The 24204-nt window shown below is 34.2% G+C and overlaps 1 protein-coding gene across 1 annotated transcript; it reads right to left on the reverse strand.

The window, feature by feature from the left end:
• Positions 1-145: 145 nt before the first annotated feature.
• LOC128556578 (DNA replication ATP-dependent helicase/nuclease DNA2-like) lies at positions 146-18770 on the reverse strand. Its single transcript, XM_053542099.1, has 13 exons — positions 18754-18770; positions 15944-16102; positions 15441-15465; positions 13962-14024; positions 13067-13152; positions 11318-11440; positions 10157-10216; positions 9778-9826; positions 8742-8819; positions 7352-7469; positions 4322-4493; positions 1207-1392; positions 146-281 (listed from the first exon to the last, which is right to left on the reverse strand). Exons 1-13 carry the CDS (start codon positions 18768-18770, stop codon positions 146-148), a joined length of 1272 nt encoding a protein of 423 aa, XP_053398074.1.
• Positions 18771-24204: the final 5434 nt, after the last annotated feature.

A 24204-nucleotide genomic window follows, 5' to 3' on the forward strand; every position in this document is an offset into this window, starting at 1 on the left:
TTATTTCAGCAGATTTGACGACTATGAACCCTTGTGTGAAATGTCCATACAAAATATGCAATGGTTACTGGGGATATGATCTTGCATGTAAAACTTTACCAACTCTAACGGACACCCAGATAAGATGAATAGCTCTCGATATTCTTCATACAGCCAAGATAAGAACATACTTGGGATATTGTGAATGCCGAGAGAAGGTAAGTACAACTGCATCTTGTCCTATCTCTTCACAGCTCTCAGAGAGTAAAACCATTCCACTGAGACAGAGTCCTGCTTCCTCCCTGAAAAATTTCAGGATCGATACAATTGTTACAATAGGACATAAACATTCAATTAAAATTTTATTTGTTAGAACACAACTTCAGAAAGACATCATCCCTCGAGCACAAGTTTGAATTTATTGGTGTTTTATTTTTGCTTAGATAAAATATTTTTGTTGGACTTGTCAAACGGACACAATTTTAGGACATATGGCGACTTTCTAGCTTTTTGTAGTACTGGAGGACCCTAAATGCCCCTCTGGACATTATTTCATCATGAGTGGACACCTGGGTAGAGCCACCGACCTTCCAAAAGCCAGCTGGAAGGCTTCCTCACATTATGAATTCGACCCAACAAGTAAGGTGCAAACCCATGTCAGTGAGGGGCAAGCGATTTGAAGTCAATGATCTTTTTTCAGATTTTATTGGCCATTTGACCATGGAGGCTCCTGTATTAGTTGAACCTGCCTTATTGGTCACCTTTATCAAACAGCAACTTTACTACAGCAGCTAGTCAGCTAACTTTCCAAATTAATTTCAATTTTTTTATTCTAATTTTAACTTAATCTGTTTCAAGTAACCACCTGCCTTTAACAGCCAGACTGCATCTCCCCATGGCTGACTGCTTAAAAACGTTTCATTGTACTTTTAAATCATTAATATTTATAAATAATTTTCATGATTATCATGATAGTGTCATTCAATAAAATCTAATCCCAACAAACATAACAAATTCCTATTTAATTTTACCCTCAAAAAAGAAATCCATAACTTCTTATCCAAAACCACAAAGTTCCATGTCTGTAAATTTAAATTAAATAATTACATACTATGTCATGAGGGGCAAATATTGTTATTGATTTCATTTTATCATTTATATAGACTCTAAGATTGCTTTACATCTTACAACTGAACTATACACTATTTAACAGCTACATGTACATACCTCTTCACAGAACTTTTACACCATATGTCTGCTAAAGTCTTTTTTGATTGGCCAAGCTGTGATTCTAGATCTAACATGAGACACCATTGGATAAAATATGTCATGTGATCCAAGTTCAAATGTCCCAAACTTTCATTTACCAATCCAGACATCCCGCTGGAATCAGCTGACCTCCCTTCAACCTGTCTTAAAATTCAAATTACAACAATTATTGCCCATTCCTGTTTATCATAATATGATAACAAGAGGGTCATGATGACCCTGAATCATTCACCTGAGTATATTGAACCACATGTTTCAAATGGCAAACTGATATGCTAAACTAGAGCTATCACTAAAGGTGATGAATGTACCCCCCGCATGCACTGACACAGTACATTGCAATTTGATGCACAAATGATTGCATAATTATGTGGACTGTATGTATATAGACTGTATGTATACAGTATAGTAACAAAAAACAAAGTCCCATAACTATGCAGAATATTTATCTAAAAGAATGTAACATGCACCATGCACAACTAGGGTTGGTACTGATCACTTGTGTGAAGTTTCATTAAATTGTGTGCAAGGGTTTGGTAGATTAGGCACGCACAAGACTGCATATGCAGACTGTATGTACATAGTATGTTGACAAGAAACAAAGTCCCATAACTCTGCAATTTTTGTCGCTGAAAGAACCTAACATGCCCCATGCACAACTACTGTTGTTACTGATCACTTGTGTGAAGTTTCATTAAATTGTGTGAAGGGGATGAGGAGAGATGGTGCGCACAAGATTGTGTCTATGTATATAGTACAGTAACAAAAAAACAAAGTCCCATAACTCTGCAAATTTTTTTTCTGAAAGAACCTAACATGCCCTATGCACAACTACTGTTGTTACTGATCACTTGTGTGAAGTTTCATTAAATTGTGTCAAGGGGATGAGGAGAGATGGTGCGCACAAGATTGTGTCTATGTATATAGTATAGTAACAAAAAAACAAAGTCCCATAACTCTGCAAATTTTTTTTCTAAAAGAACCTAACATGCCCCATGCACAACTACTGTTGTTACTGATCACTTGTGTGAAGTTTCATTAAATTGTGTAAAGGGGATGAGGAGAGATGGTGCGCACAAGATTGTGTCTATGTATATAGTACAGTAACAAAAAAACAAAGTCCCATAACTCTGCAAATTTTTTTTCTGAATGAACCTAACATGCCCCATGCACAACTACTGTTGTTACTGATCACTTGTGTGAAGTTTCATTAAATTGTGTCAAGGGGATGAGGAGAGATGGTGCGCACAAGATTGTGTCTATGTATATAGTATAGTAACAAAAAAACAAAGACCCATAACTCTGCAAATTTTTTTTCTGAAAGAACCTAACATGCCCCATGCACAACTACTGTTGTTACTGATCACTTGTGTGAAGTTTCATTCAATTGTGTCAAGGGGATGAGGAGAGATGGTGTGCACAAGATTGTGTCTATGTATATAGTATAGTAACACAAAAAAACAAAGTCCCATAACTCTGCAAATTTTTTTTCTAAAAGAACCTAACATGCCCCATGCACAACTACTGTTGCTACTGATCACTTGTGTGAAGTTTCATTAAATTCTGTCAAGGGGATAAGGAGAGATGGTGCGCACAAGATTGCGTCTACGGACAGACAGACAACCTGAAACCAGTATACCCCACCTTACAACTTTGTTGTCGGGGGGTACAAATATTAGAAAGTAGATCAGTAGGTCACATTTATTGTCACTGAAAGACAGTTTAAAGACTGGTGTGCAAAACTGTACATGTCATCCAAATTTCAAGGCTGGATCTTAAACTAGAGTGGTCACAAGCAAAAGTTTATGCACGGACACACGGACAACGTAGACCTACTGACCTAGTTTTTGACCACAGTTGACCCTGTTTCAAACTTGACCCAGATATCATCAAGATGAATATTAAGACCAACTTTCATATAGATCCCATGAAAAATATAGCCTCTTTACAGGTCACAAGGTTTTTCTATTATTTGACCTACTGACCTAGTTTTCAAAGGCACGTGACCCAGTTTCGAACTTGAGCTAGATATCATCAAAGTAAACATTCTGACCAATTTTCATGAAGATCCATTGAAAAGTATGGACTCTAGAGAGGTCACAATGTTTTTCTATTTTTAGACCTACTGACCTAGTTTTTGATCGCAGTTGACCCAGTTTCGAACTTGGTCTAGATATCATCAAGGTGAACATTCCGACCAATTTTCATGAAGATCCATTGAAAAATATGGCCTCTAGGGAGGTCACAAGGTTTTTCTATTTTTAGACCTACTGACCTAGTTTTGGACCATACATGACCCAGTTTCGAACCTGACCTAGATATCATCAAGATGAACATTCTGACCAACTTTCATAAAGATCCCATGAAAAATGTGACCTCTAGAGTGGTCACAAGCGAAAGTTTATGGACGCACGCATGCATGGACGACGAACGCTGCGCGATCACAAAAGCTCACTTTGTGACAGGTGAACTGAAAAGAGCACCATTCACCATGTATATATCTATTCTAAAATGTTTTTAGTTGTCATGTTTTTGCCAATCATGTGGTAAAATAAATCTTTGTTTGTTTGTTTTGGTTTAATGCTGTTTTTCAACAGTATTTCAGTCATGTAACCGCTGGCAGTTAACCTAACCAGTGTTCATAGATTTTGTACCAGTACAAACCTGTTTTCCGCAAGTAACTGCCATCTACCCCAAATGAATCAGAGGTGGAGGACTAATGATTTCAGACACAATGTCGTTTATCAAATAGTGACCGAGAACATACGCCCTGCCCGAGAATCGAACTCACGACCCCGCGATCCGTAGACCAACACTCTACCTACTGAGCTAAGCTGGCGGGCAAAAATAAATCTAAATTTCTATTTTGAGCATTTACAATATATGGCACATTGTACAGATATGTCCCAAATCAAAATTATTTTTTCCCATAGACTGACACGTATTTCTAACTTTCATAAAGAAGTCATATTTAAGAATATTGAAAAATCAATTGGCTATCCTATCACTGAGAACTGACACTTCATCTACAGAAAGTTTTAAGTTCCATTTATAGAAATAATAAAATAAATACCTTTGGTATATTGAACAGTTGATAAGCTGTGGGCATTTCTGACATGCTCGAATATTTGATATGGGATCTGGCAATCTGCCAAGTGTGAATGTCTTTTGCTCACTGTCCTCTGTAGATTTTATCACCTGTCTTGAGATGTAGTAAGCCATTTCATTACGCAACTGAATAAGTCCTGAAGCAAATATAATGCTGTGAAAACTTTACCCTTCTACATTTCTAAATTAGACTGGTCCATCATTCAATTTGGGGATTGTTTTTGGGTTTAATGCCATTTTTTAACAGTATTTCAGTTATGTAACAGCAGGCAGTTAACCTAATGAGTGTTCCTGGATTCTGTACCAGTACAAACCTGTTCTCTGCAAGTATCTGCCAACTTCCCTTATGAATCAGAAGTGGAGGACGCATGATTTCAGACACGATGTCTTTTATCAAATTGTCACAGAGAACATATGCCTTGCCCAGGGCTCGAACTCGGGATCCATAGATCTGCGCTCTCCCTATTGAGCTAAGAGGGCGGGCTGCTTCAATTTGGGTACTACCACTTGTTTATCAAAGGGGTGTTCACTGAAAATTTACTGACTGAATAGCGAACAGTGCAGACCATGATTCTTGGTCTGCACTGACTGCAAAGGCAGAATTACATGCCGCCAGCAGGCTAAAGGTAAATTTTGTGGTCAAAAAAAATTTAGTGGTTTTGTCGAAACAGCTTTTTGTGTTGATTTTGACCTTTGTAACCCCCCTAATTCTCTCCTGACCTTAAACCAACATGGCTAAATGTTTTATTCTGCAATTTGTCTCATAGCAAACATTCAAGGAGGTGAAAAAGTATGATGCTAACATAATTTTTGGACAGAGGAAGAGACAGTATAAACTAATGACAGGGCCAAAAATAATTTGTCCAAGGAAATTAAACAAGAACTGTCCGTAAGACAGCATGCTCAGCTTTTATCACTGCTTGACTCTGAATTAGAGCTTTGCCAGTAAAAAGATTACAAGTTAAAAATGGACATAACTCTGTCAAAATTCAACCAGAGTTATGAGAATTGTGTCTCCTGGTGTAGACTTTAATAGTAAATAACTACTTTGAGTTTCAAGTCAAAAGCTTTAATGGTAACAGAGATATCTGACTTTATCAAAAATTTTAACAAAAAATTCTAAGTTAAAAAGGGGCAAAATTCTGTCAAAATTCAGATCAGAGTTATGGGGATTTTTTCTCCTGGTGTAGACTTTGATGATAAATAAGTACTTTAAGTTTCAAATCAAAAGCTTTAATAGTAACAGAGATATTTGACTTTATCAAAAACTTTAACCAAAAATTCTAAGTTAAAAAGGGGCATAATTCTGTCAAAGTTCAAATCAGAGTTATGGGAATTGTGTCTCTTGGTGTAGACTTTGATAGTAAATAACTATTTTGAGTTTCAAGTCAAAGCTTTAATAGTAACAGAGATATTAGACTTTATCAAAAAATTTAACAAAAAATTCTAAGTTAAAAAGGGGCATAATTCTGTCAAAATTCAACAAGAGCTGTCGGATGACAGCGCGCTCGACTATTCGAAGAATTGATTGAAGAATGGGGTCAAAATATTTCCATAGATTTTCAGACTAAACAAAAAAATGGATTAAACAAAAAATGTTCCTGTATTTGTGGATTTCGATTAGTCTTGCACTAAATGGCAATGTGTGACCATGATGGCAAATATGTTAAGTTATATGTTAGGCAAAACATGGACTTATATGAAAAATTTAACTAATTTCCAAGTCCAAAAAGGGCCATAATTCAGTCAAAATAATTGACAGAGTTATGTACTCTACAGATGGAAATCATGTTGATAAACTAGTGTTAAAAGTTTCAAAGCCACAGTTCAAATAGTTTTGACAAAACGCTGACTTGTAAGAAAAACTGAACAAATTTCAAAGTCCAAAAAGGGCCATAATTCAGTCAAAATAGTTGTCAGAGTTATGTACTCTTGCCTACAGATGGAAATCATAATGATAAACAAGTGTTTAAAGTTTAAAAGCCATATGTCAAATAGTCTTGACAAAACATGGACATATACAAAACAGAACCAATTTCCAAGTTCAAAAAGGGCCATAATTCAGCCAAAAAGACGAGAGAGTTACATACTCTTGCCTATTGATAGAGACTATTATACTGAACAAGATATAAAAGTTTCAAAGCCATATGTCAAACACTTTACACAAAATATAAACTGGTACGAAAAACTTAACCAAGATTTCTAAGTCAAAAGGGGCCATAATTCAGTCAAAATGCTTGATGGAGTTATGTACTCTTGCCTACAACTGGATATTGTGATGGTAAATAAGTGTTGAGAGTTTCAAAGCTTTATCTCAAAAGACTTTGTCAAAATGTGGACTGGTACGAAAAACTTAACCAAGATTTCTAAGTCAAGAAAGGGCCATAATTCAACCAAAATGCTTGATGGAGTTATGTACTCTTGCCTACAACTGGACATGGTGATGGTAAACAAGTGTTGAAAGTTTCATAGCTTTATCTCAAAAGACTTTGTCAAAATATGAACTGGTACGAAAAACTTAACCAAGATTTCTAAGTCAAAAGGGGCCATAATTCAGTCAAAATGCTTGACAGAGTTATGTACTCTTGCCTATAACTGGACATGGTGATGGTAAACAAGTGCTGAAAGTTTCAAAGCTTTATCTCAAAAGACTTTGTCAAAATGTGGACTGGTACGAAAAACTTAACCAGGGTGTGACGCCGACGCCGACGCCGTGGTGAGTAGGATAGCTCTACTTATTCTTCGAATAGTCGAGCTAAAAATCAGAGTTATGGGGATTGTTTGTCCTGGTGTAGGCTTTGATAGTTAATAAGTATTTTAAGTTTCAAGTCAATAGGTTTGATAGTAACAGAGATATTTGACTTTATCAAAAACTTTAACCAATGGCGACGCTGACGCCAGTGCGAGTGCAATAGCTCTAATTTTTCCTCGAAAAGACGAGCTAAAAAGACATAATAATACCAAATTCACAGTGTTATACTAAAGAAACACAAACCTTTCTGATGTATATGATCAGCTGGTATAATTTTCATACTGGGTTCTTTAAGGTATAGCAGCATGCCTTTTTGGGGGTCCTTCCTTCTGTCTCCACACATCATGGAATACAGAGTCACCTGCAACAGTGGTGTAATCATACTATTTTAATGTTTTGTTTGTTTTTTGTCAAAAGATTCATGAAATATGTTATTCTTTGTGCAACAAATATAAATGAGTGAATGTTTCTTTTCTGTTGTATCTCCCACTAGATTCTAGCATTCTCATCTGTAAAAGCGTGGTCACATGGTGACCCCCCATGTTTCTATGGAAGGTCAATGGATTTTCATGTTTGATTAGGATAGAAATAAGTGGCTGATAAAACAAATTAATTATCACCCCCTTCCATTATTCAAACTGACCCCACATATTTCCTAGAAGGGTCACCGACAACCTTATAACAAATACTGCTTGTTTTGTTTTTGGTTTAACATCACTCACACTTTAACAGTGTTTCAATTACATGTATATACATGGTCAATAAATTTAACCAGTGTTCCTTTTGAGCATCTCCCAATTTATGCAACCACCTGACAACTTCCTAAATTTATCAGCAGTGGAGTTTTTATCCTCAGTCAAATACACCTTGCTCATGTTTTATACCCTTGATCTACTGACTCAAATCTTCTCCTTTAGCTATTGGACTAGCTGGGCTGATTTATTGGTGACAGGGAAGGTTCCTATTTTTTCTGTGTTAGACTGATTAAAATAAATCCCTTCTTGGTCTTGGTTCAAATTTCATTTCTCACTTTAATAGCTGTATATCTACATTTGTTCACAAAAATCCTATTTTCCATATGGGCTTATGCAGAATAACAGACATAAGACTTTCAAGTTCAATAAGCTCCCACTGACTATTTTGTACCTCAACTGTAAAGTGACTATGAATTTACAATATTAACCGAAGACCTCACAGAAAATTCTGCTGGTGTGGGAGCTTGTTTTTTTTTTTTTTTTTTTTTTTTTTGGTTGGATTTAACGTCGCACCGACACATGATAGGTCATATGGCGACTTTCCAGCTTTAATGGTGGAGGAAGACCCCAGGTGCCCCTCCTTGCATTATTTCATCACGAGCGGGCACCTGGGTAGAACCACCGACCTTCCGTAAGCCAGCTGGATGGCTTCCTCACATGAAGAATCCAATGCCCCGAGTGAGGCTCGAACCCACATCGATGAGGGGCAAGTGATTTGAAGTCAGCGACCTTAACCACTCGGCCGCGGAGGCCCCTGGGAGCTTCTGTGGGCAATGAAGCTCACAACACTGGTTTCTTAGTCAAGTGTCTCTCCATCTCTGTAGCAGATCCACAACCAGCCTGCTTTACTCTAATAAATTACATTGTATTAAATATACCTGTCCTTTATGTTCCACGGAGTAAGACGTCTTTCCTGTCTTCAGTTCTAATGGCAATGTTGTGGTACCCGGCTCATTCTGAAAATTATACATGCATACACATCAGTCTGAAAGCAATGGGGTATGTAGGATTTACGTAAGAAAATGACCAAATCCCTTCAATTTTCAGAGATTTTAAACCATAATGGCTTTTATCACACTGATGTTTGATATAATAATACAGGTCACAGTAAACGTGAAAAGCTCACATAATTTCCAGAAACAGGTCAAAGAAAGCATGAATGCCTCCCTTACAGTTACATAAATTGTTTCTCAATGACAACAGAAATAAAAAATTTGCCCTTCATCACAAAATATTTCGCTGCTAGTCAGAAGCTGCTAATTATATTTGAAAGGCAAAATAAATTTATGATTGGGTCTCCTTTTTAAGAATTTTGAAGATGAAAATCTGATTTCCAGGATTCTTTTTAAAAGGAAATGGCAAAAACGTCTTTACCAACAGTATATCGACAATGGTTTATGTATAATATGAACTAAGATTTTTACACATTATATGGCTTTTTTCATTGAGCTAAAACACATTGAGAATATTACCTAATCTCTGTACTTTAAGCATAAACTGAGAAATGTTGCTGTGTGATTTCAGTGACATTTTATTAACAAGCTAAATGAGTGTTTTAATCCTGAATTTAAGATTAATCTTGAACGTATATCTTTTTCTCAGCTATTCCTAAATGCACTTTCTAAATTTCTAGAGTTATTAATATATTGCTTTTTAAATTATATAATTTTTCATACAAGGGAGTACAATATTGTACTTACTGTGAAATCATTTTTATTTGCGTAGGACGAATTTTAGCATATTTCGCGCTAGAACCGATGCGCCAATTTAAGACCGCGCTAATATTGTTTTTTAATTTTCTTTTTTCATTTATAAATTGAAAATGCGCGAATTAAAGCCCGCGCGAAACAGTCCTTTTTCACGTTTGTGCGAAATTTCATGCCAGCGAATTTAAATGATTTCACAGTAACTTACTTTGATTCTGGCTTCAACTGTTAGATCTATTTTGCCTTTGATACCATATCTGCAAATAGAAAGTACTTCTCCATCCACTCTTGTTGTCCACAGACATATGTATGTTATTGCTTATCTACTTCAGTAGCCAACTAATGAAAAGTATTTCAATAGCTGTCAGTATGCTCGCTTATTTCAAGCCTTTCCATCTAATAATAGCTTACATACTAAAGTTCAAGCAAAATTTTCTTTGTTGAAAATGGGGCACAATTTTACCTAGCTAACAACTATATTTTATTACAGCTGAGAATAAAATAATGTCTGTACATATTAGTACTTAATGATATATCTGTCCTACAAAATTTCTCTCCAAAACTATATACATGTATAATATCCTCACCTAGGTGACCACATGTTTTCCTCAATATCACAAACTTTGGTCACCTGAACATCCGAGTCACTGAAATTGAAAGGGTTAGTCATTTATTTTAAATGGACATACTTTCATACCAACACACACACAATTTTTTTTTTTCAAGAATAGACAGGAACTGATAATGATATTTTTCCATATATGCCACAAATTACATGATAATTACTTCTATATTTAATCCAATTTCAATAGCATGACTAATAGTTTCTGTGTGTTTTCTTAATATTTTATTGATTAAATACGAAATATTGTATATAAAAGATACTCAAATGCATGAAATCACTTTAATATTGTTTAATAATGCAATTACTAATTAAAGCTTTTTCTAAATTTTGAAGAAAAAAAAATGTACATAAATCTTAAGGGCCAGGCACACAATTTTTAAATGTTATTTTCTATAATTTCAATGGTATAACATACTTAGGTGACTATTACCTTTCTTCTGTGAAAAAATCTTCTCTGCTAAAAATATCCAGTGAACAAACTGGTCAAAATACTCAAAACATTTTTTTTTACCCTGAATGATTTAGAATTAGCAACAAATGGAGAAATAACAAAATGTACTGTGTCTAAAATGGCTGATATTTACAATGGTAGTTTCCGCATCAAAATGGCTGACATTTACAATGGAAATTTCCATATCAAAATAGCTGACATTTACCAGATCAAAGAGACTGACATTTACATCGAAAATTCCCACAGCAAAATGGTTACAAATTTCAAAATATTTTTGTTTTAATGACAAATAAAAACTAATAAATATCTTAAAAATTTGCATAAAATGGTGTGCAACATCAACTTATTCTAGTGTTTGACAAAAATTTTCAGACACACATACCCCTGAAATGGCACACCTCAAACTACTTTAGAGATAATACCTATGTCTATACCTCGACATAAGAGATATAGACTTGACTCTTATTCTTGACACACCTTAGCTTTTGTATAAAATTAAAATGAATCCAATGAATTGTTAAAACGTAATAGCTAAGACACAAAGAGTTTTAGACAGATAAACTAACAAACTGACAGTGCAAATCCTATACACCTCTTTCCAGGGGCATAGAAATAAATGACTGAAAAACCTGGTAAGAAATACAAGAATCAAACATTCCTGTCTTACATTACCTTTGTTTTTTTACTGTGAAACTACTACCAAATCTAGTATACTGTGCAAGCCAAGAAATCATCTGTGGAATGTAACTCTTAATCTCTTCCATCACCTTGTCTTCAGTCATCTGATTAGCATACCTGAAATAGTGAAATGGGCATAACTGAAATTGTGAAATTATCACACCAGTCCTGAAATAGTGGAACTGGCATACCTGAAATAAAGGAATTGGCATATCTGAAACAAGAGGGCCATGATGGCCTATATCGCTCACCTGTTATCATTGCACTTGAGGACAAGAAGGTCCTCAGAAAAAATATCTAAGTCCAAAGGACAGGAACAACAAAGGAAAGAAATTTAACCAAAAAGAAATAAAATATTCTTACAAGGTACAGATATGTCAAAATACACCTAAAAATTGGAGGTACCATCCATGTTATACCACAGAAAAGTGGTCTCGGTTTTTCCCTACGGCCAATAATAAAAAAGTTACTAAAATAAGCTATTTATAGTAACGTAAAAGGGAAGTAGTTAAAAAGAAAATTATTGTAAGTGAACAAAAGAAGGATCTGCCAAATAAATCTGTTGACATAAATGAAATTTCAGATCAGTATCTTCATTAGTTAAGGAGATATACCCATTTTAATTTGAAATAAAGGGAGGTAATTTGACATATAGTCAGTCCATAGTTATCTACCCTGATTGGCTTAGTCCAACTAATGACAATAATGAAATTTCAATTAAGTCCTATAAGTACTTACTGATATAAATCCATTTTGACTACAAGCAGGGGAGGTAATCAGATATAAAATAACTCTGGAACCTACGATTGGATCTGATTTGTCATGGAATCCAAGATTTATTGTTGTTGAAGATATTTTGAAAGTTTGTATCAAATAAAACCATAAACGAAGTCTCTATATGGCTGCAAAAGCCAAAATAGCCAATTTTGGACCTTTAAGGGGCCATAACTCTGGAACCCATAAAGGAATCTGGCCAGTTAAAGAAAGGAACCAAGATCTTGTGGTGATACAAGTTGTGTGCAAGTTTGGTTAAAATCAAATCATAAATGAAGTTGCTATTGTGCAGACAAGGTCAAAATAGCTAATTTCGGCCCTTTCAGGGGCCATAACTCTGGAACCCATAAAGGGATCTGGCCAGTTCAAGAAAGGAACCAAGATCTTATGGTGATATAAGTTGTGTGCCAGTTTGGTAAAAATCAAATCATAAATAAAGCTGCTATTGTGCAGACAAGGTCAAAATAGCTGATTTTGACCCTTTCAGGGGCCATAACTCTGGAACCCATAATGGGATCTGGCCAGTTCAAGAAAGGAACCGAGATCTTATGGTGATACAAGTTGTGTGCAAGTTTGGTTAAAATAAAATCATAAATGAAACCACTATCGTGCAGACAAGAAATTGTTGACGCACGCATGCACGGACTGACGACGGACGAAGGGTGATCACAAAAGCTCACCTTGTCACTATGTGACAGGTGAGCTACTAAAACTGGCATACCTGAAATAAAGGAATTGGCATATCTGAAATAAAACTGGAATACCTGAAATAGTGAATTTTAAATACCTGAATGTTGACCTTGATCCCACAGGTTCCATAATTTATTTAACATTATGAATACCGAATCTTGGCATAACAGTAAGCTACATAATGTGTTATCTTTCATTTCAATACATTAATCCACACTGAAGTTGACTGAACAGACAAGATTGATAAACTATAAAATATAACAGTCGATCATAACTTACATTTCTAAAAGATTACTAAGCTGTTTAACAATCGTTGTGGACTCTTGTATAATACCCTCAGCTGTGCACAATTTTTTCCTCAGCATCTACAATACAGGGTGAAAATAAGTTATACCATATCGAGGGCTTGGTGCAAAACTATTGTAAGTGTATATAAATAAAGAACAAGATACAATAGTTTTGCGCCAAGCCCTCGATATATTCCTTTACTAACACCCACTGTTGCATTACATTTTGCATGATAGAGCTGTCTGATACAGAACAAAAAAACAACACAATTTTGTGTGAATTTGTGCATTAATTTACAAAGAACTGCTGTATAAAAAAAGAATTTTCATTTAAAATGCCAGGTATAGCTTCTGCTTTCATAATTCATAACAAAGTAATAGAGATCTCTGAAATAAATGCGATAAAAAAACCTTTTCAGATACTATTACAAATTCTAACACGACCAGCAAATAACCTACATACATGTAGAGCAAAATCTATCTCCGGTTATTCTGCAATAAACCACTCGCATGCTATGATGTCATCCGATTCAGGTGCGTAGCACTGCCGTAAAAAGTAGTTATGTTTTTTTTTTCTAACATTGATGATACTAGAATGTCGTGTTAGAATCAAAATAATAAGTTCCCAAGTGAGATTTATCGTAGAATAACCCGAGTTTTTTTTCTTATGCGAAACAATATATCACTCAGGCCTATGGCCTTCATAATATATTCTTACGCATAAGAACTCAAAACTCGGGTTATTCTATGATAAACCACATTTGGGAACTTATTATTTCTTAAATATACGAAAGAAACAGTATCTATGCAAGTAAGAGAAAGAAGCTCAAGTATGCATTCCAGTAACTATTTCTACATAATATGAAGACTGTAAACAAACATTTTACCTGCTGAAAAACACTATGGATGATACTTCCATATAACATCTGCACATTTCTACTGTCACATCCCTATAAAATAAATGTTATATTAATCATAAAAGAAACAAGTAGGTATAGTGTTCCATTTCTTTTTTAAATTGTTATATTTCGAAAGTTATTTTGTCACAATTTAAGTCACATAGCAAATCTCTCAAACTGTAGTGAAGAAGGAACACCATCATAGGCACTTTATTTCTGGGAAGGGAAGGAACCTGGTATAAATTTCATCTTTCTATGGCGTCTTCCTCACATGAAAGAACTCGACACATAAAATTGGACTACAGTGGTTACTGGCAATCAATCCAAACTAGACATTAACAACTTGGCCACAGAGCGCCCAGATACATTACTGTGGTCCAACATGTCTTTATTTAAGAAATAATATTATATACCCTTCTCAAATGCACTTATCTGATTGGTCGAAATGAGTGCACAAGCGGGTCCGCAAAAAGTGATACTGACCTGCAAAAGTGATAATGACTCTTGTGATATCACTTTTTGTTATATGTATGAAATATGGGCCAGTCAAAGGAATGCATTTTGAGAAGGGCATATAATATAACTATTATAGACTTATGTTGAGGTCAGTATGTGTTTTTACCGACCTGCGTCCCCTGTCATTATCATTTTAACAGGTCCGAAAAAACACATATTGACCTCAACATAAGTCAATAACTGTATAATATATCTCATTTAGTGATTTATCGTTGAATAAATAATTGTTTGGAGTTCAGATGCGAAGGAATTATATCACGAGGGCACAGTCCAAGTGATTTAATAATACGCATCTGAACGACAATGATTTTATTCAAGAGCAAGCCACTAAATGAGATATATTATTTCGATTCTAACACGTTACAAATGATTTTAAAGTACATCCTTGAGGACATACATTAAATATTTGCCCATTTTCAATTGGTTTCTTTTCCAGCAAGCCACTATGCTGTTTGACGCTATGATGTAATAATTGTGACGTCAGAAAAATGAATATAGTTGTATAATAATTCACTGTTTTCAGCCTTCTTTATTAAATTAATAGGAAAATGAATCAGATCATGTTAGAATAACAATTAATATCTCTTGACAACTGAGAATGTTTACTACTAACTATCTGAGAAGTAGCAACTTATTCTTACGTATCCTAATTTTAATCTATAAAGCCTATTAAAGTTAGCCAATATTTAACACAAACGTCATAAAAGATTCCAAGAAAAGCTATTGTTACTATGCATAAATAAAGAAGTACTAACATCAGACTGATGTAATGTCTGACTGAGGCAATGATGTATCTAATCTGAAGCAGACGCAACTGCTTTATAATCTGAAGCAGACGCAACTGCTTTAGACTAACATAATATGATAATCACCCATTCTAAATTTATCGCAGCAAATGTTCTACATGTTGTTACTTTATTTACCTTCAGCAAGTATCACCTCTATCCTTACCTTAAATTTCTCCTTCAGTATAGACCTGAAACATAGAAAACACATTAATATAAATATGTCTATCTGATCACTTCGTGTGACAGTGTCTTATTGGTCTATCTGCTTCACTGGCGGAATTGAAGCCATGTCTTCTGCTTTAACAACCAAACTCTTCTTAGTTTAGTCTAAATTTAGTAAGTTATAGGCAGGCATTGCTAAATATCATATTTTCTCATGCTACCCACTTAGCTCAAAAGGGAGAGTGTAGATCTGTAAATCAGGCAGTCTTGAGTTCAATGTCCAGGTGAAGTGTATTTCTCCATGACGACTGATAAAATACAGTGTGTTTGAAATCATTCATTCTCCACCTCTGATTCATGTAGGGGAAGTTGGCAACTACTTGCAGAGAAAAGGTTAGTACTAGTACAGAATCCATGAACAATGGTTACGTTAATTTTCTGCCATATTACATAACTGAAATACTGTTGAAAAACTGGCATTCCTTCCAAAACAAACAAACTTACTTTCTCATACAGAAGACACTGGATACAACTGTAGTTCCCGACAGAAGCAGATCTGGATTTATAATCAGCAATCCAGACTGGTCTGTGATATAACAAACATCGTCTTTAAACTCAGCAAGAACATGGACTGTGTCCCCTTCCTGTACATGACTGTCCAACCTGATCAAAAACAAACAACTCATGGTAATTACTTTCACTCATACATTGGGTATTTTATATCAAGGTTAGTTACATTAGGGAAGTACACCGTACTTGGCATTTTTTTCTGACTTTTGAAAAGCAGCCAGCTCTCTTCAATTTAAAACGGGGAAATTACCACTTCTACATTTTTCTACATCAGTGGAAATTTATTTAAAAGGGAGTTATATCTAACACAAGATGTGAAGTCTTCAAGAAAAAAATACAACAAGAGGGTCATGATGACCCTGGATTGCTCACCTGAGTAGTATGAGCTACATGTTTCAAATGTCAAACTGATGTTAAAATATTAAAACAAGAGGGTCATGATGACCCTGGATCGCTCACCTGGGTTATATGAGCTAAATGTTTCAAACGTCAAACTGATGCTAAAATATTAAGAAAGTAGGTCAGCAGGTCACATTCATGGTCAATGAAAGTCAGTTTTAAGATCAAAAAAGCTCTGTAAAGAATTTTTCCCCAAAATTTAAACCCGTCACCCTCCCAAACCAGTGAACCGAATCGGCATTGACCCCCTAAAAATGTAGATCCACCATAATTTCAAAGATATATCTTCAATGGTAAGACGGCAAACACAAATAAACAGAGCCGGACTTTAAAACATCTTGTAAGCGATTTCTATATTAGCGCGTCGATCGTATACGATGCGTCTTGGGAAAGGTACAAAAGAAACAAGCGAAATATACTTTCAAACGCAACCTAGGGTTACAATGCTCGTAAATTTTTTTGTTACCAAATCTCCCTCTCTGTAAAACTGAAAGAGATGGAAAGCCGTTCAATATATATTTTCAAAGCAGCGTAAGAACTTTAGCTCTGAAACGGTTTTTTCCCTCCAAATGATCCGCACCCTGCCCTAACCAGGAACCGAATGGGGCAGTGGACCCCTCAAATTAGATCACACCTACATTTCAAAGATATATTTTCAAGGGTAAGGGGGCAAACCAGAAGTCACAGCAGCCGGCATTAAAAATCTTGTAATGCATTTCTATATTACTGGGGCGAGCGTAAAACGGATCTTTTTAGGAAAGGGACAAAAAAACGCGAAAAATTAGCTTTAAAACGCACCTAGGGTTTACTATGCCTGTAAAATTAATTTTTACTCCAAAGTCATGCCCTCTCGTGAAAGCGAAAGAATGGAACAGCCATATCATATATAATTTTCAAATGCACGTATGTAACATTACTCTGAAAAATCTGGAATTTTCTCCAAATTGATACCGTCACCCCCCTAACCATAAACCCAATCGCAGTGTGACCCCTAAAAATTAAATCACACCATACTTTTCAAAGATATATCTTAATTAAGGGGGAAAACCAAGCCAGCAGCCGCATTAAAACAGCTTTAATGCATTCATTTTGCTGCGTCGAGTCGTATACGAGCTCTTGTGGAAAGTGACAAAAGAGAACAAGCGAAATATAGCTTTCAAACGCAACCTAGGGTTACATAGCCGTAAATATTAATTTGTTCCCAAATCATGCCCTAAACTGTAAAGCGAAAGAGATGGAACAGCCAGTATCATATATATATTTTCAAATGCACGTAAGTAACATTACTCTGTAAATCGGGAATTTCCCCAAATGATACCGCCCCTGCCCTAACCATGAACCGAACGAGTGGAACCCCCAAAAAAGTAATCACCCCAACATTTCAAAATATACTTCAAGGGTAAGACGGGCAAACACAGAAGTCAAGCAGCCGGACATAAAACATCTTAATGCTTTTTCAAATTTTACTGCGTCGATCGTATAGGGATGCTTTTTGGGGAAAAAGGTGCAAAAATGAAAAACGTAATATATTTCAAACGCAACCTACGGTACATATCTCTGTAAATTTTAATTTGTTACTCCAAAGCACCCTCATCTGTGAAAGCTAAAGAATGGAACAGCCAGTATCATATATATTTTTCAATCGCGTATAGTAACATTACTCTGTAAATCTGGAATTTTTTTCCAATTGATACCGTCACCCTCCCAAACCCAATGAACCGAATGGGCAGTGTGACCCCTCAAAAGTAAAATCACCCATACTTTTAAAGATATATTTTAAATGGTAGAGAGGGGCAAACACAGAATCACAGCACCGGGAATTAAAAAACAGCTTTTAATGCTTTTCTATTTTAGCGCGTCGGTCTATACGGATGCGTCTTGGGAAAGGGACAAAAGTGAAAAAGCGTAATAAGTTTTTAAAAAAGCAACCTACGGTTACATATGCCTTAAATATTAATTTGTTACCCCCAAAGTCATGCCTCATCGTGAAAGCTGAAAGAGATAAACAGCCATAATATATAATTTTTAAAATGCACTATAGTAACATTACTCTGTAAATCGGGAAAATTTTCTCCAAATTTGAACCGTCACCCTGCCCTAACCATGAACCGAATCGGCAGTGTGACCCCTCAAAATGTAATCCACCAACATTTAAAAATTTTAAATCTTCAAGGGTAGAGACCAAACCAGAATCACAGCGCCGGACAAAAACAGCTTTAATGCGTTTTTCATATTCTGCGTCAAAGTTATACGGATCGTCTTGGGGAAAGTGACAAAAGATGAAAAGCGTAATATACTTTCAAACGAAACCCTGGGTAATATGCCTGAAAATATTAATTTGTTACCCCAAATCATCCCTCATCTTGAAAGCTGAAAGAGATGGAACACCAGATCTATATAATTTTAAAAGCACGTATAGTAACTTTACTCTGAAATTGAATTTTTCCCCAATTGATACCGTCACCCTGCCCAAACCAGTGAACCAAATGGGCAGTGGACCCCCAAATTAGATCCCCATACTTTTTCAAAGATATATCTTAAATGGTAGAGAGGGGCAAACACAGAATCACAGCACCGGGACATAAAACATTTTGAATGCATTTCTATTTAGCTGCGTCGAGCCCTATAGGATGCGTCTTGGGGAAAAGGGTGACAAAGATGAACAAGCGTAATAACTTTAAAAACGCAACCTACGGTTACATTGCCTGTAAATATTAATTTGTTACCCAAACATCCCCTCACTGTGAAAGCGAAAGAGTGGAACAGCCAGAAACATATATAATTTCAAATGCAGCGATATAACATTAGCTCTGTAATCTGGAATTTTCTCCAAATTGATACCGTCCCCGGCCCCAAACCCAGTGAACCGAAGGGCATGTGCCCCCCTAAAAATTTAGACACACCATACATTTCAAAATATACCCAAATGGAAGACGGGCAAACACAGAAGTCACGCACCGGGACTTTAAAAAACATCTTGTAATGCGATTTTTATTTCTGCGTCGAGTCGTATACGGATCGTCTTGGGGAAAGGGTACAAAAATGAAAAAACGTAAATAGCTTTCAAACGCAACCACGGTTACAATGCTCTGTAAATATTAATTTTTACCCCAAATCAGCCCTCTCGTGAAAGCTAAAAAAGGGAACAGCCATATCTATATATATTTTCAAATGCAGCGTATATTAACTTTAGCCGTAAATCTGGAATTTCCCCAAATTTTGTACCGTCACCCCTCCCCTAACCATGAACCGAATGGGCATGTGACCCCTCAAAATTAGATCCACCATACTTTTCAAAGATAATTTTCAATGGTAGAGAGGGGCAAACACAGAATCACAGCACCGGGACATTAAAACACTTTAAATGCGTTTCATATAGCTGGTCGATCGTATACGATGCGTCTTGGGGAAAGGAAAAAAGATAACAACGTAATATAGCTTCAAACGCAACCTACGGTTAATATGCTCTGAAATATTAATTTTTTACTCCAAATCAGCCCTCTTTTGGAAAGCGAAAGAGAGGAACAGCCAGAACAATATATATTTTCAAAGCAGCGATAGTAACATTATCTGTAATCTGGAATTTTCTCCAATTATACCGTCCCCTGCCCTAACCAGTGAACCGAATGGGGCAGGTGCCCCCCCAAAAAATTAACCCAAAACCATACATTTCAAAGATATATCTTAAATGGAAGACGGGAAAAACACAGAATCCACACACCGGCATTAAAACACTGTAATCGATTTCCTTATTAGCTGCGCCCGGGCGTAAACGATCGTCTTGTGGAAAGGGAAAAAAAAGGAAAAAGCGTAATAAGCTTTCAAACGCAACCACGGTTACATATGCTCTGTAAATAAAAATTTTTTACTCCAAAGTCATGCCCTCATCGTGAAAGCGAAAGAAGGGAAACCCCCAGTATCATATATAATTTTCAAATGCAGCGTATAGTAACATTAGCTCTGAATCTGGAATTTCTCCAAATTGATACGTCACCCTGCCTAACCATGAACCGAATCGGCAGTGTGACCCCTCAAAATGTAGATCAAAACCATACATTTCAAAGATATATCTTCAATGGTAGAGACGGGCAAACACAGAAGTCACAGCAGCCGGACATTAAAACATGCTTGTAATGCGATTTCTATATTAGCTGCGTCGAGTCGTATACGGATGCGTCTTGTGGAAAGGTGACAAAAGATGAACAAGCGTAATATAGCTTTCAAACGCAACCTACGGTTACATATGCTCTGTAAATATTAATTTGTTACTCCAAAGTCATGCCCTCATCTGTGAAAGCTGAAAGAGATGGAACAGCCAGTATCATATATATATTTTCAAATGCAGCGTATAGTAACATTAGCTCTGTAAATCTGGAATTTTCTCCAAATTGATACCGTCACCCTGCCCTAACCAGTGAACCGAATCGGCAGTGTGACCCCTCAAAATGTAGATCACACCATACATTTCAAAGATATATCTTCAATGGTAGAGACGGGCAAACACAGAAGTCACAGCAGCCGGACATTAAAACATGCCCGTAATGCGATTTCTATATTAGCTGCGTCGAGTCGTATACGGATGCGTCTTGTGGAAAGGTGACAAAAGATGAACAAGCGTAATATAGCTTTCAAACGCAACCTACGGTTACATATGCTCTGTAAATATTAATTTGTTACTCCAAAGTCATGCCCTCATCTGTGAAAGCTGAAAGAGATGGAACAGCCAAAAAAAAAAAAAAAAAAAAAAAAAAAAAAAAAAAAAAAAAAAAAAAAAAAAAAAAAAAAAAAAAAAAAAAAAAAAAAAAAAAAAAAAAAAAAAAAAAAAAAAAAAAAAAAAAAAAAAAAAAAAAAAAAAAAAAAAAAAAAAAAAAAAAAAAAAAAAAAAAAAAAAAAAAAAAAAAAAAAAAAAAAAAAAAAAAAAAAAAAAAAAAAAAAAAAAAAAAAAAAAAAAAAAAAAAAAAAAAAAAAAAAAAAAAAAAAAAAAAAAAAAAAAAAAAAAAAAAAAAAAAAAAAAAAAAAAAAAAAAAAAAAAAAAAAAAAAAAAAAAAAAAAAAAAAAAAAAAAAAAAAAAAAAAAAAAAAAAAAAAAAAAAAAAAAAAAAAAAAAAAAAAAAAAAAAAAAAAAAAAAAAAAAAAAAAAAAAAAAAAAAAAAAAAAAAAAAAAAAAAAAAAAAAAAAAAAAAAAAAAAAAAAAAAAAAAAAAAAAAAAAAAAAAAAAAAAAAAAAAAAAAAAAAAAAAAAAAAAAAAAAAAAAAAAAAAAAAAAAAAAAAAAAAAAAAAAAAAAAAAAAAAAAAAAAAAAAAAAAAAAAAAAAAAAAAAAAAAAAAAAAAAAAAAAAAAAAAAAAAAAAAAAAAAAAAAAAAAAAAAAAAAAAAAAAAAAAAAAAAAAAAAAAAAAAAAAAAAAAAAAAAAAAAAAAAAAAAAAAAAAAAAAAAAAAAAAAAAAAAAAAAAAAAAAAAAAAAAAAAAAAAAAAAAAAAAAAAAAAAAAAAAAAAAAAAAAAAAAAAAAAAAAAAAAAAAAAAAAAAAAAAAAAAAAAAAAAAAAAAAAAAAAAAAAAAAAAAAAAAAAAAAAAAAAAAAAAAAAAAAAAAAAAAAAAAAAAAAAAAAAAAAAAAAAAAAAAAAAAAAAAAAAAAAAAAAAAAAAAAAAAAAAAAAAAAAAAAAAAAAAAAAAAAAAAAAAAAAAAAAAAAAAAAAAAAAAAAAAAAAAAAAAAAAAAAAAAAAAAAAAAAAAAAAAAAAAAAAAAAAAAAAAAAAAAAAAAAAGAAAAAAACCCTATTAATATTTTAAAATGCACGTATAGTAACTTTAGCCTTAAATCTAAAATTTTTCCCTTTTTCCCGTCCCCCCCAAACCCGTAACCGAACCCAGTGTGCCCCCCAAAAATTTTTCCCCAAATTTTTTAAAGAAACCAAAAAAAGGGGCAAACCGAAAAAAACCCCCGTTTAAAACATTTGTTCTTTTTCTATAAGCCGTCGGTGAAGGACCCGGGGAAAAAGGAAAAAGTAAAACCCCTTATACTTTAAAAAACCAGGAAAATTTTAAAAAATTTTTTTTTACCCCTCTTTACGGGAAAAGGGAAGAAATAAAAAAATATATTTTAAATTTTAAAAGGGATATAACATTAGCTCTGAAATCGGGAAATTTTTCCCCAAAATTATACCGTCCCCCTGCCCAACCATAACCGAATGGGCGTGTGCCCCCCAAAAGTAATAACCAAATTTTAAAAAAATTCAAGGGTGAGAGGGGAAAACAAAAATCACAGCACCCGGACATTAAAACATTTGTAACGATTTCTATAAAAGCTGCGTCGGTCGATACGGACGTCTTGGGGAAAGGTGACAAAAGATGACAACGTAATATAGCTTTCAAACGCAACCTATTACATATGCTCTAAAAAATTTTTTTTTTCCCCCAGGTTTTGGAAAAAAGGGGGAAAACAGCCGTTCAAATATATATTTAAAATGCAGCGTATGTCCCATTAGCTCTGAAAGGAATTTTTTCCAAATTAAAAACCTCACCCCCCCAACCAGTGAACCCCCATGTGACCCCAAAATTTCAAAATAATTTCAAAGAAAACCAAAAAGGGGGCCAAACACGAATAACCCCCGACATTAAAACATTTTTTGAAATCGACTTAAATGCCTTAAAGGAAATCTCCTTTAAGGGGGAAAAAGTAAAAAGGAAAATATATTTTTAAACCAATCGGCTATCCCGAAAAATTTAAAAGCCCCAAAAAATTTTTATTTCAAAGCAAAAGAAAACCCCAAATTTTAAATTTTTTAAATCACATGAAACTTACCAAATTTTTTTCCCCAAATTTTATGTCCCCTCCCAAAAAACCAATCGGCAGGTACCCCTTCAAAAGAGAACAAAATACAAAAAGAAATTTAATGGGAAGGCCCAAAAAACCCGGGGGAAATTTTAAAATTTGAAATGCATTTTAAATTTTTTTTTTAAAAGGGACTTTTTAAAGGTGAAAAAAAAAAAGGTATAAGCTTTCCCAACGAAACAAAAGGTTAAAGCCGTAAAATAATTTTTACCCCCAAAAGCACCCCTATTAAAGCTGAAAAAAAATTTCAATAAAATTTTAAAACCTTTTAACATTACCGAAACGGAATTTTTCCAAATTGCCCCCACCCCCTCCCAGTAACCCAATAAGGGGGGGCCCCCAAAAGTAAAAACCCAACTTTAAAAAAATTTTCTTTGGGGGCAAAACAGGCCCCCGGGGAAAAAAAAAATTTTAATCTTTTCAAAAACTGGTGGTCAAAAAGGATGTTTTTAAATTTTTTCCCCAAAAGCAACTAATAAGTTTTAAAAAACGCAAAAAAATTCAATGCCCCAAAAATTTAAATTTTTTACCCCCAAAACCCCCCATCGTAAACCCTGAAAAGTGAACGAATCAAAATTTTTAAAAAATTTTAAAAACCAAAATCGGATTTTTAAAATTGAAGACCCCCCAACAAAACCAATGCAGGGCCCCCTAAAATGAAAGATCCAATACTTTAAAAGTATACCAATGGTGGCGGGAAAAAAAAACCAAGCAGGACTTAAAACATTTTGAAATTTTTATATTTGTCTCAGTAAAGTTTTTGGGAAAGGGTGAAAAAGATAAAAACGAATATTTAAAACCCAATTTAAAAATTTTTAAAAAAATTTTTATTTTTTTTTTTTAAACTAAAAAGGGGAACGCCTCTAAATAAAAATGCCAAGAAACAACCTTTTAAAGGTTTTTCTCCAAATTTGATCCGTACCCCCAAAACCCAGTAAAAAACGCATTCCCCCTTTTAAATGGTTT

The sequence above is a fragment of the Mercenaria mercenaria genome, chromosome 4 (assembly GCF_021730395.1).
Source record: "Mercenaria mercenaria strain notata chromosome 4, MADL_Memer_1, whole genome shotgun sequence".
In the NCBI taxonomy this organism is placed as follows: Eukaryota; Metazoa; Mollusca; class Bivalvia; order Venerida; family Veneridae; genus Mercenaria; species Mercenaria mercenaria.